This window comes from Boleophthalmus pectinirostris, unplaced genomic scaffold, assembly GCF_026225935.1.
Source record: "Boleophthalmus pectinirostris isolate CB_2022bp ecotype Guang Dong unplaced genomic scaffold, ASM2622593v1 HiC_scaffold_5, whole genome shotgun sequence".
NCBI classification, from domain to species: domain Eukaryota; kingdom Metazoa; phylum Chordata; class Actinopteri; order Gobiiformes; family Gobiidae; genus Boleophthalmus; species Boleophthalmus pectinirostris.
This window is the reverse complement of record NW_026571404.1, coordinates 1,598,888-1,616,042: the sequence shown is the minus strand read 5'-3', so window position 1 is coordinate 1,616,042 and position 17,155 is coordinate 1,598,888. Positions and strand designations below refer to the sequence as shown.

General features: G+C 48.8%; 2 protein-coding genes across 4 annotated transcripts in view; both read left to right on the top strand.

The window, feature by feature from the left end:
• The window catches only part of LOC110166509 (cullin-9), a 29,086-nt gene extending 26,405 nt beyond the window's left edge, over positions 1–2,681 (top strand). For 2 of the 3 annotated variants that reach the window (XM_055162738.1, XM_055162736.1), the window contains 5 exons: positions 284–358; positions 731–1,067; positions 1,172–1,305; positions 1,811–1,896; positions 2,027–2,681. In XM_055162738.1, coding sequence (XP_055018713.1) covers positions 284–358; positions 731–1,067; positions 1,172–1,305; positions 1,811–1,896; positions 2,027–2,216 — 822 coding nt within the window. In that variant the 3' untranslated portion in view covers positions 2,217–2,681. Of the gene's footprint in view, positions 1–283; positions 359–730; positions 1,068–1,171; positions 1,306–1,810; positions 1,949–2,026 lie in introns of all 3 variants that reach the window. The other variant, XM_055162737.1, reaches the window with a different exon arrangement.
• Positions 2,682–3,344: 663 nt separating this feature from the next.
• Positions 3,345–17,039, top strand: LOC110166518 (zinc finger protein 135). Its single transcript, XM_055162941.1, has 5 exons — positions 3,345–3,445; positions 6,203–6,441; positions 6,692–7,119; positions 13,616–13,940; positions 14,806–17,039. The coding sequence occupies exons 2-5, from the start codon at positions 6,214–6,216 to the stop codon at positions 15,265–15,267; spliced, it is 1,443 nt and encodes a 480-aa protein (XP_055018916.1). The 5' UTR covers positions 3,345–3,445; positions 6,203–6,213; the 3' UTR covers positions 15,268–17,039.
• Positions 17,040–17,155: the final 116 nt, after the last annotated feature.

Sequence of the window (17,155 nt, the reverse complement as noted above, 5' to 3'; positions counted from 1 at the left end):
CAACTGGTTTAGGAGGATCACAAATGGTTTAAGCAGGATCTAGAGGAGGTTCTAGAGGAGAATCTGGTTTAGAGGAGGATCTGGAGGGTGGTCTGTGGTCTGGAAGAGGTTCTAGAGGAGGATCTAGAGGAGAATCAGGGGTCTGGAGGAGAGTCTAGAGGACAATCTGGTTTGGAGGAGGATCTAGAGGAGGTTCTAGAGGAGGTTCTAGAGGGGGGTGTGTACACGTGTGAACGGTCCAATCAGAGCGCTCCTCACTGTGATGCGTTGTGTTGCCGGGCAGGTCAGTAAAGCGGCTCGTCAGGGGAAGAAGTTCCAGGACTTTAACGAGAAATGCACCTTCCAGCACCAGGCCAAGGTAAAGCTGTGCACCTGACCCCGCCCCCAGCACCTGACCCCTCCCCCTGACCACTAACCCCTCCCCCCTGACCACCAACCCCGCCCCCCTGACCACTAACCCCGCCCCCCCTACCCCTAAAAAACCTCCCCCGACCACTAACCCCTCCCCCTAACCCCCAGCATCTGACTCCGCCCCCACCTGATGCTGTCCTGATCCCACTGGACTCACACAAGTGTTTATGATGAAGAATAATCCTCTCTCCTCCTCTTCCTCCTCTTCTTCCTCTTCCTCCTCTTCTTCCTCTTCCTCCTCTTCCTCTTCTTCTTCCTCTTCCTCCTCTTCCTCTTCTTCTTCCTCTTCCTCCTCTTCTTCCTCTTCCTCTTCCTCCAGGACTTCGCTCAGTCTCTGCTCCTCCGAGTCTCGTGTCTCTCGGACTCGGTCCCGGTCTCGTCTCTGTCCTTCGTCCTGGATTCCTGCCGGGTCCTGGTCCAGGCTCGGAAGGTTCTGGCCTACAGCTGCGTCTACAGCTACTACACCCAGAGCCAGAGCCCGGTCCAGACCCAGAGCCAGAGCCCGGTCCAGACCAGAACCAAGACCCAGACCCAGACTCAGACCCAGACCCAGAGCCAGAGCCAGAGCCAGGACTCGAGCCAGGAGCAGATCGACCTCCTGGAGCAGCAGACAGAAGCTCTGGAGACGCACACCACGGCCCTCCAAGTGCTGCTCGGTAAGACCAGTCCCGGTCCAGTCCCGGTCCAGTCCCGGTCCAGTCCCGGTCCAGTCCCGGTCCAGTCCCGGTCTAAACTCTGTGTGTTTGTGTGTTTTGTCCAGAGGAGGCGCTGTTGCAGAGTCTGGACTTGGTCTCGAGTCTTCGTCTGCTCAAACAAAACCAGATCTGCTCCGGACTCAATCTGGTCCAGAGAGTCCAGGAGCGACTGAGGGCCATCCTGCACCACTCCACTCAGGTCTGAGGATCGTAACCGGTCTACAGGGGTCTGAGGGGTTCTGAGGATCCTAACCGGTCTACAGGGGTCTGAGGGGGATCTGAGGATCCTAACCGGTCTACAGGGGTCTGAGGGGTTCTGAGGATCGTAACCGGTCTACAGGGGTCTGAGGGGTTCTGAGGATCGTAACCGGTCTACAGGGGTCTTAGGGGGATCTGAGGATCCTAACCGGTCTACAGGGGTCTTAGGGGGATCTGAGGATCCTAACCGGTCTACAGGGGTCTGAGGAGGTCTGAGAATCTTAACCGGTCTACAGGGGGGTCTACAGGGTTCTGAGGATCCTAACCGGTCTACAGGAGTCTGAGGGGGTCTGAGGATCCTAACCGGTCTACAGGAGTCTGAGGGGGTCTGAGGATCCTAACCGGTCTACAGGGGTTTGAAGGGGTCTGAGGATCGTAACCGGTCTACAGGGGGGTTGTTTTCGCTCTAAACCTGTCCTGATCATGTGATCTCTGTCGTCCAATAGGATTTTAGATTGGGCTGTGATTCCAAGAGCCAATCAGAAGGCCCCGACGCATCTGAAGCGACCAATCAGAGCGAAGCCAACAAAGAGTAAGAGCCGAACCCTGACCTACGGGGGTCAGAGGTCGGGGGGGTCAGAGAGGTCAGAGGGGTCGGGGTCAGGAGGTCAGGGGTCAGTGGGTTCAGAGGGGTCAGAGGATTCACCTGTCTCTCGTTGCAGGTCGAAGTCGGACTCGGACTCAGACCAGGATCAGGACCCGGATCAGAACCGGGACCCGGAGGAAGACTACGACGAATACGACGATTACGACGAAGACGAGGAGTACGTCCCTGACTACGACTACGACGAAGACGACCTGGACGAAGAATATTACTCTGATTACGACCAGGACTACAGCCACTACAACTGAACCGGGACTAAACCAGGACTAAACCAAGACTACAGCCCCTACGACTGAACCGGGACTAAACCAGGACTAAACCAAGACTACAGCCCCTACGACTGAACCGGGACTAAACCAGGACTAAACCAGGACTACAGCCCCTACGACTAAACTGGGACTAGACCAGGACTAGACCAGGACTAGACCAGGACTAGACCAGGACTAAACCAGGACTAAACCAGGACTAAACCAGGACTAAACCAGAACTAAACCAGGACTAAACCAGGACTAAACCAGGACTACACCAGGACTACAGCCCCTACGACTAAACCGGGACTAAACCGGGACTACAGCCCCTACAACTATACCAGGACTAAACCAGGACTGTTCTTGTTCTAAAGTCGTTCGTTTGGACTTTTTGTGTTTTGAATATTTTATGTAAAAAAGGTTGAACAAAAGTTAAGAATCTGAATAAAAGTCCTTTAAACCAAACCAAGAGTTTTAAATGAGTCTGAACCAAAAGAAAATCTGGACCAGGGACCAGACCAGGGACCGGACCAGGGACCAGACCAGGGACCAGACCAGGGACCAGACTAGGGACCAGAGCAGAGATCTCCCCCTGCAGGACGGCGCACACACTGCACCCACACTAATGACCACAAGTAAATCCAGTGTCAAATCATATAAAGAGAAATAATGAAAATATAAAATAAATAATTTAAAATCAACGTTTTTACGCGAATATGTGGTTGCGACAGTGTGCGCTGCTTTACGGCAGCTGCTGCGGAGGGGGGTCGCGGCTCTGAGTTTTTTTTTTTTTTTTATATATATTTAAACATATAATGTTTATTCTATATTTTAATATATTTAGTTTATTATATATTTTAACATAAATAGGAGAGGTCAGGGGTCACAGCGGGAACGTAACACACGTGCCTCACGACACTTGGCGCCTTTTTCATCTACGTCATTTATTTTATGTTTGCAATTTTTTCCCCAATATGTTATAAATGATCGTGAATGTCTGTTTTATGTGTTAAGATTGTATGTATCATAAAAAAAATAGGTAAATTAATTAAAATTAAATGTAAGAAGAGCCACACGGCACTTCCGCTCTGAGCTTTTACTCTGAAACTCTTTTTCCGAGCTTTTATTGTGAAAGAGCCACTTCCGCCTCGGCTCCATTTAACGTTTCCCGTGATGCTCCGCGCGCTGCCGTTGCTTCCTGTTTATTGTCTCCGCCGGTTACCGTTAAGGTAAGAGCCGAACCGGAGCCTCCCGGAGCCTGCCCGGAGCCGAACCGGGCCTCACCGCCCCGCGCCCCGGAGCCGAACCGGGACCGGCCCCGGGACGCGCCTCCGCCGCGTCTCCGCCGCGTCTCCACCGCGTCTTCGCCGCGCCTCAGACCCGAGACTTTACCGAGAAAAACCGGAGCCGAACAGAGGCCCAGCTGCACTTTACCGCGTCAAACCCGCCACACGACCCGGCCCGGAACAACCGAACCCGAACCCCGCGAGATCCGAGCATAACCCGCGCCACACCGGGCCAAACCAGGACAAACCGGGACAAACCGGGACAAACCGGGACACACCGGGACACACCGGGACACACCGGGACACACCGGGACACTGAGCCGCGGGCCGCCGCTGCTCCGGGCGGGAGGAGACCAAGAGCACCGATACACCTCTGTTAGTCCCGGTTCAGTCCCGGTTCATTCCTGGTTCAGTCCCGGTTCAGTCTCGATGTAGTCCTGGTCCAGTTCTGAGTTGGTCCCGGTGTAGTCCTGGTCCAGTTCTGGGTTGGTCCCGGTGTAGTCCTGGTCCAGTTCTGGGTTGGTCCCGGTGTAGTCCTGGTCCAGTTCTGGGTTGGTCCCGGTGTAGTCCTGGTCCAGTTCTGGGTTGGTCTAGGCGCATCCATATTTAATGCCTCCTCCCTTATGTTCCTTCCCTCTGTCCTTGTGACGTCAAAGGTCCTGGTCTGGTCCAGGTTCAGTCTTAGTTCTGTCCTGTCCTGGTCTGGTCCTGGTTGAGTTCTGTTTTATTCCCAGTTTAGTTCCTGGTTTAGTTCCTGGTTTAGTCCTGGTGTAGTCCTGGTGTAGTCCTGGTGTAGTCCTGGTGTAGTCCTGGTGTAGTCCTGGTTTAGTCCTGGTTTAGTCCTGGTTTAGTCCTGGTTTAGTCCTGGTTTAGTCCTGGTTGTGGTTGAACGTGACTCGGTCGTGTTCCTCGTGACTCTGTTCTAAAGTTCTAATGTTCTAAAGTTCTACTGTAGTTTATCGTGAGACTCCATGTCCCATAATCCTCTGCTCTATTCTGTTTCCTGGACTTGTGTTTTGTTTCATTCACGTGTTTAACTCACAAACTCTGTTCCACCTCGTGATGTCATCATGTGGTGATACAGGAAGTGCTCCACTGTGTTTTTAAACTCCACACACCTTCAGTAGAATCATCTGGATCATTTCAGTCCTGGAGTCACAGATCTCGACTGAACTAAAGGGAAAAGGAGCTGTTCACTCGATGACATCACAAGGTGGAACAGAGCGTTTGGAGTTATTTTCACGGGACTATATTTATCGAGATGTTTTGTGGAGGCCGATAAAACTGAATGTGAACGAATAATCCAGATACCAGAGATTTAAACCAACTTCAGAACAACAACGTCACCAACACGCACATGAACTTTAAACACGATTATTATTATTTAATTATTTAATTATTTTACTGGGAACATTCTTCATCCTCTAAAATCAATGTTTGAAAAGTAAAAACCTCTTTAACGTTTATGAAAGAGCTGCACCTTTCTTTTGTGTCTCAGCTCCTCGTTTCATTTATTTATTTATTTTATTTCCTTCGTTCATGTCTGACCTCGTTTGTCGCGCTGAAGCACCTGAACATTTAACATCGACAATTTGTTTGTGTCATTATAATTTAGCTTTAAAAAAACAAAACAGTGACTTCCTGATGTTTCTGCTGCAGCAAAGGATCATGGTCTGTGTAGTTTGTGTGAAGTTGAGTTTTTGTTGCTGCAGCAGAAACATGAAGCAGAGACACAGAGTCATCAGTGACTCGGGCGTCACAGCGGCGCTGGCACGTCTGCGCCCGCGCGTCTGCGCCCGCGCGTCTGCGCCCGCGCGTCTGCGCCCGCACGTCTGCTCTCTCAGGTTCTACATTGGGTTTTTTAGAATCTCGACTCGAGCGTCTCTGTGCGGGACGTCCCCTTCCTCCCCCGGGCACCCCCTGGCAGCACACGGGGCACCTGCTGCTGTGCCCGGGGAGGGGGCACAGGGGCACAGGGGAGGGGGCGTCCTCGTGTCACTGTGATGTGTTGAGTTATAAATCTGATAATAAAGTGAAATGTGAATGTCCCAGAGCAAATGTGGAGGTGCACATTTATCAGTGTGTAATATCAGTAGAATCCTTGTTTCCTCACACAACTTTACTCTGAAATCTTATTTGAACTGGTTTTGTCTTGTTCCTCGTGCCCTCTGTACGTCTGGGGAGAAATGTTCATTATTTCTTTTGTACCATAAACATCATTTGTAAACAGCTCAACACGAGAAACTTGGAAAACTGCAAAATCTGTTCAAAAATCATTCAGAGTCACTTTTAGGAAAGTCTTAACTCTGTATTTCATTGAAATATTTCAGATAAAGTCCTGAAATATTTTCCTGTGAGGAATTTTCTGGGATAAGTGACAGTTGTGCACAGCACAGCAGCATTTCTCCTGAAGCTCCACGGGCCGAGTCCTGCAGACGCCACGAGCACAAGACGAGCGCTCGGGCTTTACACTGTCATTATACAGTTATATCCTGAGTTTTATTTATGTAAGACACATGAACTAACTGGTTTATAAAGCGGGAGCGTCGCCCTCCGCTCCCGCCCGCAGGACGGGACTGTTCAGTATAAATGACATTAGAGCAGAGGAGGATTCTGGGACATTTGTGAGCCCAGATCAGGGCTGCTGACACTGACTCTGACACTGATGCTGACGCCGTTACCGTGGTGACCTGTGTCCAGGCGCAGCTGCGATGGATTCGGAGGCGGAGCTCTCGGTGTCGGAGGCGGAGCTTGGCGCTGATTTCATCACGGTGGAGCTGGACACGCAGCCGATCGAGTACGTCGTGAAATGGGCCGAGGTCGGGTCCAAGTTCACCATCTCCTGCCTGAAAGCCGAGCAGGTGGAGCTCGCCGACGCGCTCAAGAGGGACGACAGCGAATCAGAGCTCACCGAGGAGCTACGGGTCGACCAATCAGAGGTGAGCAACACCGCGAGGTTCTGTTGTGTGACGGTTCTGGTTCTGTTGTGTGTCTGTTCTGGTTCTGGTTCTGTTGTGTGTCGGTTCTGGTTCTGTTGTGACGGTTCTGGTTCTGTTGTGACGGTTCTGGTTCTGTTGTGTGTCTGTTCTGTTCTGTTGTGTGTCTGTTCTGGTTCTGTTGTGACGGTTCTGGTTCTGTTGTGTGTCTGTTCTGGTTCTGTTATGACGGTTCTGGTTCTGTTGTGTGCAGTTGCAGATGGACGTGGCGGACTCGTTCTTGGCGCCGTACGAGGAGGTGTACTGTGAGCCGTGCGACCCGTGCGACCCGTGCGAGGTCACACACAGCGTGGAGGTCCGGACCGACTGGGACTCCGGGTCGGACCAGGAGCTGGAGCTGGACCTGAGCTCGGCCCAGCTCACCGAGGTGGGGCATCTGGGCGAGGTGGTCCTGGAGAGCTCTCAGCCGGACTCGGACCAGGACCCGGACCAGGACCCGGAGCAGTCGGACTCGGAGGAGCGTCAGTACCGCTGCTCGTACTGCGGGAAAGCCTACAGCCACGCCTCCAGCCTGTACCGCCACCAGCAGAGCCACACGGGCAAAACCAGCGCCAAGAGAACGCCGCACGAGTCCAGACCCCACACCTGCCCGCACTGCGGCCTCAGCTTCAAGGGCAGCAGGTGAGACCCTGACGGGGGCGGGACCGGGCGGGGGGCGGGGTCCAAAACGAGAGAGTTCTGACCAATCACAGAGCAGCACAGACTCCTAAAAGAGGCGGAGTCAGAGCCGATGTCTCCATCTTTATTCTAATCTTAAACGTCATATTTAAATCTCATGTTCGCGTGGCGTTCCTCGGGCACCTGCGTCTCCATGGAAACCGCCTCCTGCTGCGGGGCATCTGGAGTAAATCTGTTTACAGGAGTCACACGTTCTGTGTGATCAGAAATATGTCGTCAGTTTGTGTCATGAGGAGCCTCAGAAAATAAACTCAGATTTTCACTTTATTAAAGACAAAACTTCAGATTTTGGACAATACCTGATGTTTGTGTCTGACGTAGTGCAGTAGTGTAGCGCAGTAGTAGTACTTTACAGTACATTTGTATATTTGTGTATTTCAGGATGTTGGGCAGTCACCTGCGTGTGTACTGTAGTACTGTAGTACTGTAGTACTGTGTACTAGTATGTACTGTGTACATGTATATATTTGTGTATTTCAGGATTTTGGGGAGTCACCTGCGTGTGTACTGTAGTACTGCAGTACTGTAGTACATGTGTACTTGTGTGTATTTCAGGATGTTGGGAGTCACTGTATGTAGTACTGCAGTACTTGTGTGTATTTCAGGATGTTGGGGAGTCACCTGCGTGTGTACTGTAGTACTGTAGTACTGTAGTACTGCAGTACTGTAGTACATGTATATATTTGTGTATTTCAGGATGTTGGGGAGTCACCTGCGTGTGTACTGTAGTACTGTAGTACCGTAGTACATGTATATATTTGTGTATATTTTCAGGATGTTGGGGAGTCACCTGCGTGTGTACTGTAGTACTGTAGTACTGTAGTACTGCAGTACTGCAGTACTGTAGTACATGTATATATTTGTGTATTTCAGGATGTTGGGGAGTCACCTGCGTGTGTACTGTAGTACTGTAGTACTGCAGTACTGTAGTACATGTATATATTTGTGTATTTCAGGATGTTGGGGAGTCATCTGTGTGTGTACTGTAGTACTGTAGTACTGTAGTACTGTAGTACATGTATATATTTGTGTATTTCAGGATGTTGGGGAGTCATCTGCGTGTGTACTGTAGTACTGTAGTACTGCAGTACTGTAGTACATGTATATATTTGTGTATTTCAGGATGTTGGGGAGTCATCTGTGTGTGTACTGTAGTACTGTAGTACTGTAGTACATGTATATATTTGTGTATTTCAGGATGTTGGGGAGTCATCTGCGTGTGTGTACTGTAGTACTGTAGTACTGCAGTACTGTAGTACATGTATATATTTGTGTATTTCAGGATGTTGGGGAGTCATCTGCGTGTTGTACTGTAGTATACTGTAGTACTGTAGTACTGCAGTACTGTAGTACATGTATATATTTGTGTATTTCAGGATGTTGGGGAGTCACCTGCGTGTGTACTGTAGTACTGCAGTACTGTAGTACTGTAGTACATGTAATATATTTTGTGTATTTTCAGGATGTTGGGAGTCACCTGCGTGTGTACTGTAGTACTGTAGTACTGTAGTAGTACATGTATATATTTGTGTATTTCAGGATGTTGGGGAGTCACCTGCGTGTGACTGTAGTACTGTAGTACTGCAGTACTGTAGTACATGTTATATGTGTATTTCAGGATGTTGGGGGAGTCACCTGCGTGTGTACTGTAGTACTGTGTAGTACTGTAGTACATGTATAATATTTGTGTATTTCAGGATGTTGGGGAGTCACCTGCATGTGTACTGTAGTACTGTAGTACTGTAGTACATGTATATATTTGTGTATTTCAGGATGTTGGGGAGTCACCTGTGTGTGTACTGTAGTACTGTAGTACTGTAGTACTGTAGTACATGTATTTGTGTATATTTTCAGGATGTTGGGGAGTCACCTGTGTGTGTACTGTAGTACTGTAGTACTGTAGTACTGTAGTACATGTATTTGTGTATTTTCAGGATGTTGGGGAGTCACCTGCGTGTGTACTGTAGTACTGCAGTACTGCAGTACTGTAGTACATGTATTTGTGTATTTTCAGGATGTTGGGGAGTCACCTGCGTGTGTACTGTATTACTGTAGTACTGCAGTACTGTAGTACATGTATATATTTGTGTATTTTCAGGATGTTGGGGAGTCACCTGCGTGTGTACTGTAGTACTGTAGTACTGCAGTACTGTAGTACATGTATATATTTTGTGTATTTCAGGATTTTGGGAGTCACTGCGTGTGTACTGTGTAGTACTGTAGTACTGCAGTACTGTAGTACATGTATATATTTGTGTATTTTCAGGATGTTGGGAGTCACCTGCGTGTGTACTGTAGTACTGTAGTACTGTAGTACTGTAGTACTGTAGTACATGTATATATTGTGTATTTTCAGGATGGGGAGTCACCTGCGTGTGTACTGTAGTACTGTAGTACTGCAGTACTGTAGTACATGTGTATATTTGTGTATTTCAGGATGTTGGGGAGTCACCTGCATGTGTACTGTAGTACTGCAGTACTGCAGTACTGTAGTACATGTATATATTTGTGTATTTTCAGGATGTTGGGGAGTCACCTGCATGTGTACTGTAGTACTGCAGTACTGCAGTACTGTAGTACATGTATATATTTGTGTATTTTCAGGATGTTGGGGAGTCACCTGCATGTGTACTGTAGTACTGTAGTACTGTAGTACATGTATATATTTGTGTATTTCAGGATGTTGGGGAGTCACCTGCGTGTGTACTGTAGTACTGCAGTACTGTAGTACATGTATATATTTGTGTATTTCAGGATTTTGGGGAGTCACCTGCGTGTGTATTGTAGTACTGTAGTACTGCAGTACTGTAGTACATGTATATTTGTGTGTATTTTCAGGATGTTGGGGAGTCACCTGCGTGTGTACTGTAGTACTGTAGTACTGTAGTACATGTATATATTTGTGTATTTCAGGATGTTGGGGAGTCACCTGCGTGTGTACTGTAGTACTGTAGTACTGCAGTACTGTAGTACATGTATATATTTGTGTATTTCAGGATGTTGGGGAGTCACCTGCGTGTGTACTGTAGTACTGCAGTACTGCAGTACTGTAGTACATGTATATATTTGTGTATTTTCAGGATGTTGGGGAGTCACCTGCGTGTGTACTGTATTACTGTAGTACTGCAGTACTGTAGTACATGTATATATTTGTGTATTTCAGGATGTTGGGGAGTCACCTGCGTGTGTACTGTAGTACTGTAGTACTGCAGTACTGTAGTACATGTGTATATATTTGTGTATATTTCAGGATGTTGGGGAGTCACCTGCGTGTGTACTGTAGTACTGTAGTACTGTAGTACATGTATATATTTGTGTATTTCAGGATGTTGGGGAGTCACCTGCGTGTGTACTGTAGTACTGTAGTACTGCAGTACTGTAGTACATGTTATATATTTTGTGTATTTCAGGATGTTGGGGAGTCACCTGCGTGTGTACTGTAGTACTGTAGTACTGTAGTACATGTATGTATATTTGTGTTATTTCAGGATGTTGGGGAGTCACTGCGTGTGTACTGTAGTACTGTAGTACTGTAGTACTGTAGTACTGTAGTACTGTAGTACATGTATATATTTGTGTATTTCAGGATGTTGGGGAGTCACCTGCGTGTGTACTGTAGTACTGTAGTACTGCAGTACTGTAGTACTGTAGTACATGTATATATTTGTGTATTTCAGGATGTTGGGGAGTCACCTGCGTGTGTACTGTAGTACTGCAGTACTGTAGTACTGTAGTACTGCAGTACTGTAGTACATGTATATATTTGTGTATTTCAGGATGTTGGGGAGTCACCTGCGTGTGTACTGTAGTACTGCAGTACTGTAGTACATGTATATATTTGTGTATTTCAGGATGTTGGGGAGTCACCTGCGTGTGTACTGTAGTACTGTAGTACTGTAGTGCAGTTACTGTAGTACATGTATATATTTTGTGTATTCAGGATGTTGGGGAGTCACCTGCGTGTGTACTGTAGTACTGTAGTACTGTAGTACATGTATATATTTGTGTATTTCAGGATGTTGGGGAGTCACCTGCGTGTGTACTGTAGTACTGTAGTACTGTAGTACTGCAGTACTGTAGTACATGTATATATTTGTGTATTTCAGGATGTTGGGGAGTCACCTGTGTGTGTACTGTAGTACTGTAGTACTGCAGTACTGTAGTACATGTATATATTTGTGTATTTCAGGATGTTGGGGAGTCACCTGCGTGTGTACTGTAGTACTGTAGTAGTACTGCAGTACTGTAGTACATGTATATATTTGTGTATTTTCAGGATGTTGGGGAGTCACCTGCGTGTGTACTGTAGTACTGTAGTACTGCAGTACTGTAGTACATGTATATATTTGTGTATTTCAGGATGTTGGGGAGTCACCTGCTGTACTGTGTGTACTGTAGTACTGTAGTACTGCAGTACTGTAGTACATGTATATATTTGTGTATTTCAGGATGTTGGGGAGTCACCTGCGTGTGTACTGTAGTACTGTAGTACTGTAGTACTGCAGTACTGTAGTACATGTATATATTTGTGTATTTCAGGATGTTGGGGAGTCACCTGCGTGTGTACTGTAGTACTGTAGTACTGCAGTACTGTAGTACATGTATATATTTGTGTATTTCAGGATGTTGGGGAGTCACCTGCGTGTGTACTGTAGTACTGTAGTACTGCAGTACTGTAGTACATGTATATATTTGTGTATTTCAGGATGTTGGGGAGTCACCTGCGTGTGTACTGTAGTACTGTAGTACTGCAGTACTGTAGTACATGTATATATTTGTGTATTTCAGGATGTTGGGGAGTCACCTGCGTGTTTACTGTAGTACTGTAGTACTGTAGTACTGCAGTACTGTAGTACATGTATATATTTGTGTATTTCAGGATGTTGGGGAGTCACCTGCGTGTGTACTGTAGTACTGTAGTACTGTAGTACTGCAGTACTGTAGTACATGTATATATTTGTGTATTTCAGGATGTTGGGGAGTCACCTGCGTGTGTACTGTAGTACTGTAGTACTGTAGTACTGTAGTACATGTATATATTTGTGTATTTCAGGATGTTGGGGAGTCACCTGCGTGTGTACTGTAGTACTGTAGTACTGCAGTACTGTAGTACATGTATATATTTGTGTATTTCAGGATGTTGGGGAGTCACCTGCGTGTGTACTGTAGTACTGTAGTACTGTAGTACATGTATATATTTGTGTATTTCAGGATGTTGGGGAGTCACCTGCGTGTGTACTGTAGTACTGTAGTACTGCAGTACTGTAGTACATGTATATATTTGTGTATTTCAGGATGTTGGGGAGTCACCTGCGTGTGTACTGTAGTACTGTAGTACTGCAGTACTGTAGTACATGTATATATTTGTGTATTTCAGGATGTTGGGGAGTCACCTGCGTGTGTACTGTAGTACTGTAGTACTGCAGTACTGTAGTACATGTATATATTTGTGTATTTCAGGATGTTGGGGAGTCACCTGCGTGTGTACTGTAGTACTGTAGTACTGCAGTACTGTAGTACATGTATATATTTGTGTATTTCAGGATGTTGGGGAGTCACCTGCGTGTGTACTGTAGTACTGTAGTACTGCAGTACTGTAGTACATGTATATATTTGTGTATTTCAGGATGTTGGGGAGTCACCTGCGTGTGTACTGTAGTACTGTAGTACTGCAGTACTGTAGTACATGTATATATTTGTGTATTTCAGGATGTTGGGGAGTCACTGCGTGTGTACTGTAGTACTGTAGTACTGTAGTACTGCAGTACTGTAGTACATGTATATATTTGTGTATTTCAGGATGTTGGGGAGTCACCTGCGTGTGTACTGTAGTACTGTAGTACTGCAGTACTGTAGTACATGTATATATTTGTGTATTTCAGGATGTTGGGGAGTCACCTGCGTGTGTACTGTAGTACTGTAGTACTGCAGTACTGTAGTACATGTATATATTTGTGTATTTCAGGATGTTGGGGAGTCACCTGCGTGTGTACTGTAGTACTGTAGTACTGTAGTACATGTATATATTTGTGTATTTCAGGATGTTGGGGAGTCACCTGCGTGTGTACTGTAGTACTGTAGTACTGCAGTACTGTAGTACATGTATATATTTGTGTATTTCAGGATGTTGGGGAGTCACCTGCGTGTGTACTGTAGTACTGTAGTACTGTAGTACATGTATATATTTGTGTATTTCAGGATGTTGGGGAGTCACCTGCGTGTGTACTGTAGTACTGTAGTACTGCAGTACTGTAGTACATGTATATATTTGTGTATTTCAGGATGTTGGGGAGTCACCTGCGTGTGTACTGTAGTACTGTAGTACTGTAGTACATGTATATATTTGTGTATTTCAGGATGTTGGGGAGTCACCTGCGTGTGTACTGTAGTACTGTAGTACTGCAGTACTGTAGTACATGTATATATTTGTGTATTTCAGGATGTTGGGGAGTCACCTGCGTCTCCACGGGAAGCGTCGGATTCATCCGTGTAATATTTGTGGGAAGGAGTTTAACCACAGCTCCAGTTTGTCGCGACATCGTCTCATCCACAAGAAAGGAAAGAAGGACCACCCCAAGACGGCCGCCCACCCGCACGCGCCCGCCCACGCCGCCCACGCCGCCGCGCCCGCCCTGCACCCGCTCAAGGGGAGGCGGGGCAAACGTCCCAATGCCGCCGCCGCCCCCCTCCACCCCTCCAAACTCTACGCCTGCCCCCAGTGCGACATGAGCTTCAAGAGCTCCACCCAACTCAACAAGCACCAGGTCTGAACCCGACCTGGAGCGACCCGGACCAGACTGAACCCGACCTGGACCGACCCGGACCAGACTGAACCCGACTCGGACCGACCCGGGACTGAACCTGGACCAGACTGAACCCGACCTGGACCAAACCGGGACTGAACCTGGACCGAATTGAACCCGACTGGGACCGACTCTGACTGGGACCGTACCCGACCAAGACTGAACCAGGACTACAGGGTGGGTCTACAGGGGATGAGGAGGGGGGCTAAAAGGGGACTACCCTCACCTGTCTCTCACCTGTCCCTCGCCTGTCTCTCACCTGTCTCTCACCTGTCCCTCGCCTGTCCCTCACCTGTCTTTCACCTGTCCCTCACCTGTCCCTCGCCTGTCCCTGCCTGTCCCTCACCTGTCCCTCACCTGTCCTCACCTGTCTCTCACCTGTCCCTCACCTGTCCCTCGCCTGTCTCTCACCTGTCTTTCACCTGTCCCTCACCTGTCCCTCCTGTCCCTCACCTGTCCCTCCTGTCCCTCACCTGTCTCTCACCTGTCCCTCACTGTCCCTCGCCTGTCCCTCGCCTGTCTTTCACCTGTCCCTCACCTGTCCCTCACCTGTCCCTCACCTGTCCTCGCCTGTCCCTCGCCTGTCCCTCACCTGTCCCTCACCTGTCCCTCACCTGTCCCTCACCTGTCCCTCACCTGTCCCTCACCTGTCCCTTGCCTGTCTCCGCCTGTCTCTCACCTGTCTCACCTGTCGTGTCCTGTCCCTCTCCTGTCCCTCACCTGTCCCTCACCTGTCCCTCTCCTGTCCCTCGCCTGTCTCTCTCCTGTCCCTCACCTGTCCCTCACCTGTCTCTCACCTGTCTCACCTGTCGTTCTGTCGTGGCAGGTGACCCACGTGAAGGCGCTCCTGGGAGGTTTCCCGCCCAAAGACAAGGAGAACATGTCTGATTCTCAGTCGGACCTGAAGATTCGTCTGAAGCTTTGCTCTCGGGACAAACCCAACGTTTACACTCTGTGCGAGAAGAGGAGGCGGGGCCTGCTGCCCTCCGACCCCTCCTCCGCGTCCTCGGGGTCGGAGGAGGAGGAGCCTCCGGCGCGCGGCCGCCGCCACCGCTGCTCTCAGTGCGGCAAACGCTTCGGCCACGCCTCCGGCCTCACGCGGCACCTGCAGACGCACATGAAGAGCCGCCTGAGCCCCGCCCACCGCCGCTCGGGCAAAACCTACACCTGCGGCGTCTGCGGCAAGTCCTTCCTCCACTCGTCCTCCTTCTCCCGCCACAAGAGGGCGCACCGCGAGCAGCAGGAGCGGCTGCAGGAGACCGCGCCCATCGAGTCCGAGTCCGACTGAGCCCCGCCCCCTCGGAGCCCCGCCCACAGGAAGCCCCGCCCCATGAGTCAAGACAAACTGAGCCCCGCCCCCACGCCCAAATACAGCCCTAGCTCCGCCTCCTTTGCCGAGGCTAACGTGGCCCCGCCCCCGAAGCCCCGCCCCCTCGGCCATCACATGACCTCACAGACCTTATAAGGCCTCAGGCCCCTCCCTCACATGCTCCGTGAGGAATTCTGGGAAACGCCCAGTATTAGCCCCGCCCCCGTCCCTCTGGTTTTTGTGGAGGCGGCGCCCTCTTCAGGTCACTTCTGTTTTTGCAGCACTTTTCTTTTTATTTTTGACCCGGTTTTCCTCCGAGCGGCTCCGGCTCCGACTTTCACCCATTCTCCAAAAAACTCTAAACTCTAAAGACTCAGTGCATTTTTAAAGTTTAAATTTAAGAATTCTTCTAAAAGTAAAAAGTCCAAACCCTCAGAACGTTCACGAAAAAAATCTGAAATGAATTTGATCGAAGCAAAAACATCGACGTTAAAAGTCAAGTGAGCGATTCTTTTGGCTGTTTTTTCGGTGAATTTGGTGAAAGCGCCGAAGCCGAGCCGACTCCGCCCCCAGCCGAAGAGCGAGCGATTTGATTGGCCGTTGGCTGCGTTCTGATTGGTGTTCTGGTTCTTTTAAATAGTCGTGCGTTTCCTGTTCCCGCCTCCTTGTATTTATGAGATTGGACGATGTTGTAACATATGAATATAATTCTATTTAATGTGAGAAAAACCCAAGACTTCACCGCAGGAGACTCCATCACAGTTTGTACAGAGCCACCGCCTGCTCCCGGGTCCGGACCAAGACCGGGTCTAGACCGGGACCAGGTCTAGACCTGGTTCTAGCCCTGGTCTGGAGCAGGGCTGGTCTTGTTGGTAGCGTTGTGTTGTATCGTGTTCAAACCTTTTGTAATAAACATTTAAAAAAAACGTGTGAGTCTTGATTTGGAGCCGAGGCACCGGGTCCTGACCGGAACCTGCCTCAGGTCTGGACCCGATCTCAAACACGAGGTAAGATCAGACCCTCCTCCCCCAACAGAGCTCCAGGTTCTTCAGAGTTTTCTCCTCAGATCTTTCTCACGGTTCTTTAGGTCGATTTGGTTTCTTCAGGAGAAAAAGTCACACAAACCAACGTCTGAAAACAAACCAGCAAAGCAACCAGTTCCTCTTCAAAACTGAGAGGAACACTCTGAAACACCTCAGGTCTCCACGTGAAACACCTCAGGTCTCCACGTGAAACACCTCAGGTCTCCACGTGAAACACCTCAGGTCTCCACGTGAAACACCTCAGGTCTAGTCCCGGTCGTGGCTCTGGTGTTTTCAGTTTTGAGATTTAAAATGTGACAGGAGAATTCACACACGAACAGAACGAGTTTGTGACACAAAAAAAAACTTCCTCAGGTAAAAGTCCACATAGTACGAGGCTCCGCCCGCATGCTCCCACTGTACGAGGCTCCGCCCCCCAGGCTCCCACATGACAATTCTCCATAAAAACACAAACACGACAAAACTGAACACCTGGACTGAACAAACCTGATGTTTGTGCAGGAGTTTCATTAGTGTGACGCTCTGAAGGGGGAGTGACCCGGCACAGAGTGTGTGACCCGGTGTATGTGACTGTGTGTGTGTGTGACCCGGTGTGTGTGACCTGGTGCGTGTTCCAGTGGAGCCGTGCGCCCTCTGCTGGCAGTGACAGGTCGTGTTCTGCAGCGGCTTCACCTTTTACCCCGAACACATCAGTGTGTCCAGGACCGACCAGAGTGTGAAAAGAAGAAGAGAGTGTGTGTCATAAAAAATAAAAACTTAAAAACGTATTTAAATAAAAGTGATTTGAAACACGTCGAGATGAGAAAACTTTTTTTCTTTCACTT

What these genes read in the sequence shown, in the direction of transcription:
- LOC110166518 (XM_055162941.1), top strand. Translation starts at nt 6,214, where the DNA reads ATGGATTCGGAGGCGGAGCTCTCGGTGTCGGAGGCGGAGCTTGGCGCT. An exon ending in TACGGGTCGACCAATCAGAG is followed by an intron (nt 6,442 to 6,691) that starts GTGAGCAACACC and finishes TGTTGTGTGCAG; the next exon opens with TTGCAGATGGACGTGGCGGA. An exon ending in CTCAGCTTCAAGGGCAGCAG is followed by an intron (nt 7,120 to 13,615) that starts GTGAGACCCTGA and finishes TGTGTATTTCAG; the next exon opens with GATGTTGGGGAGTCACCTGC.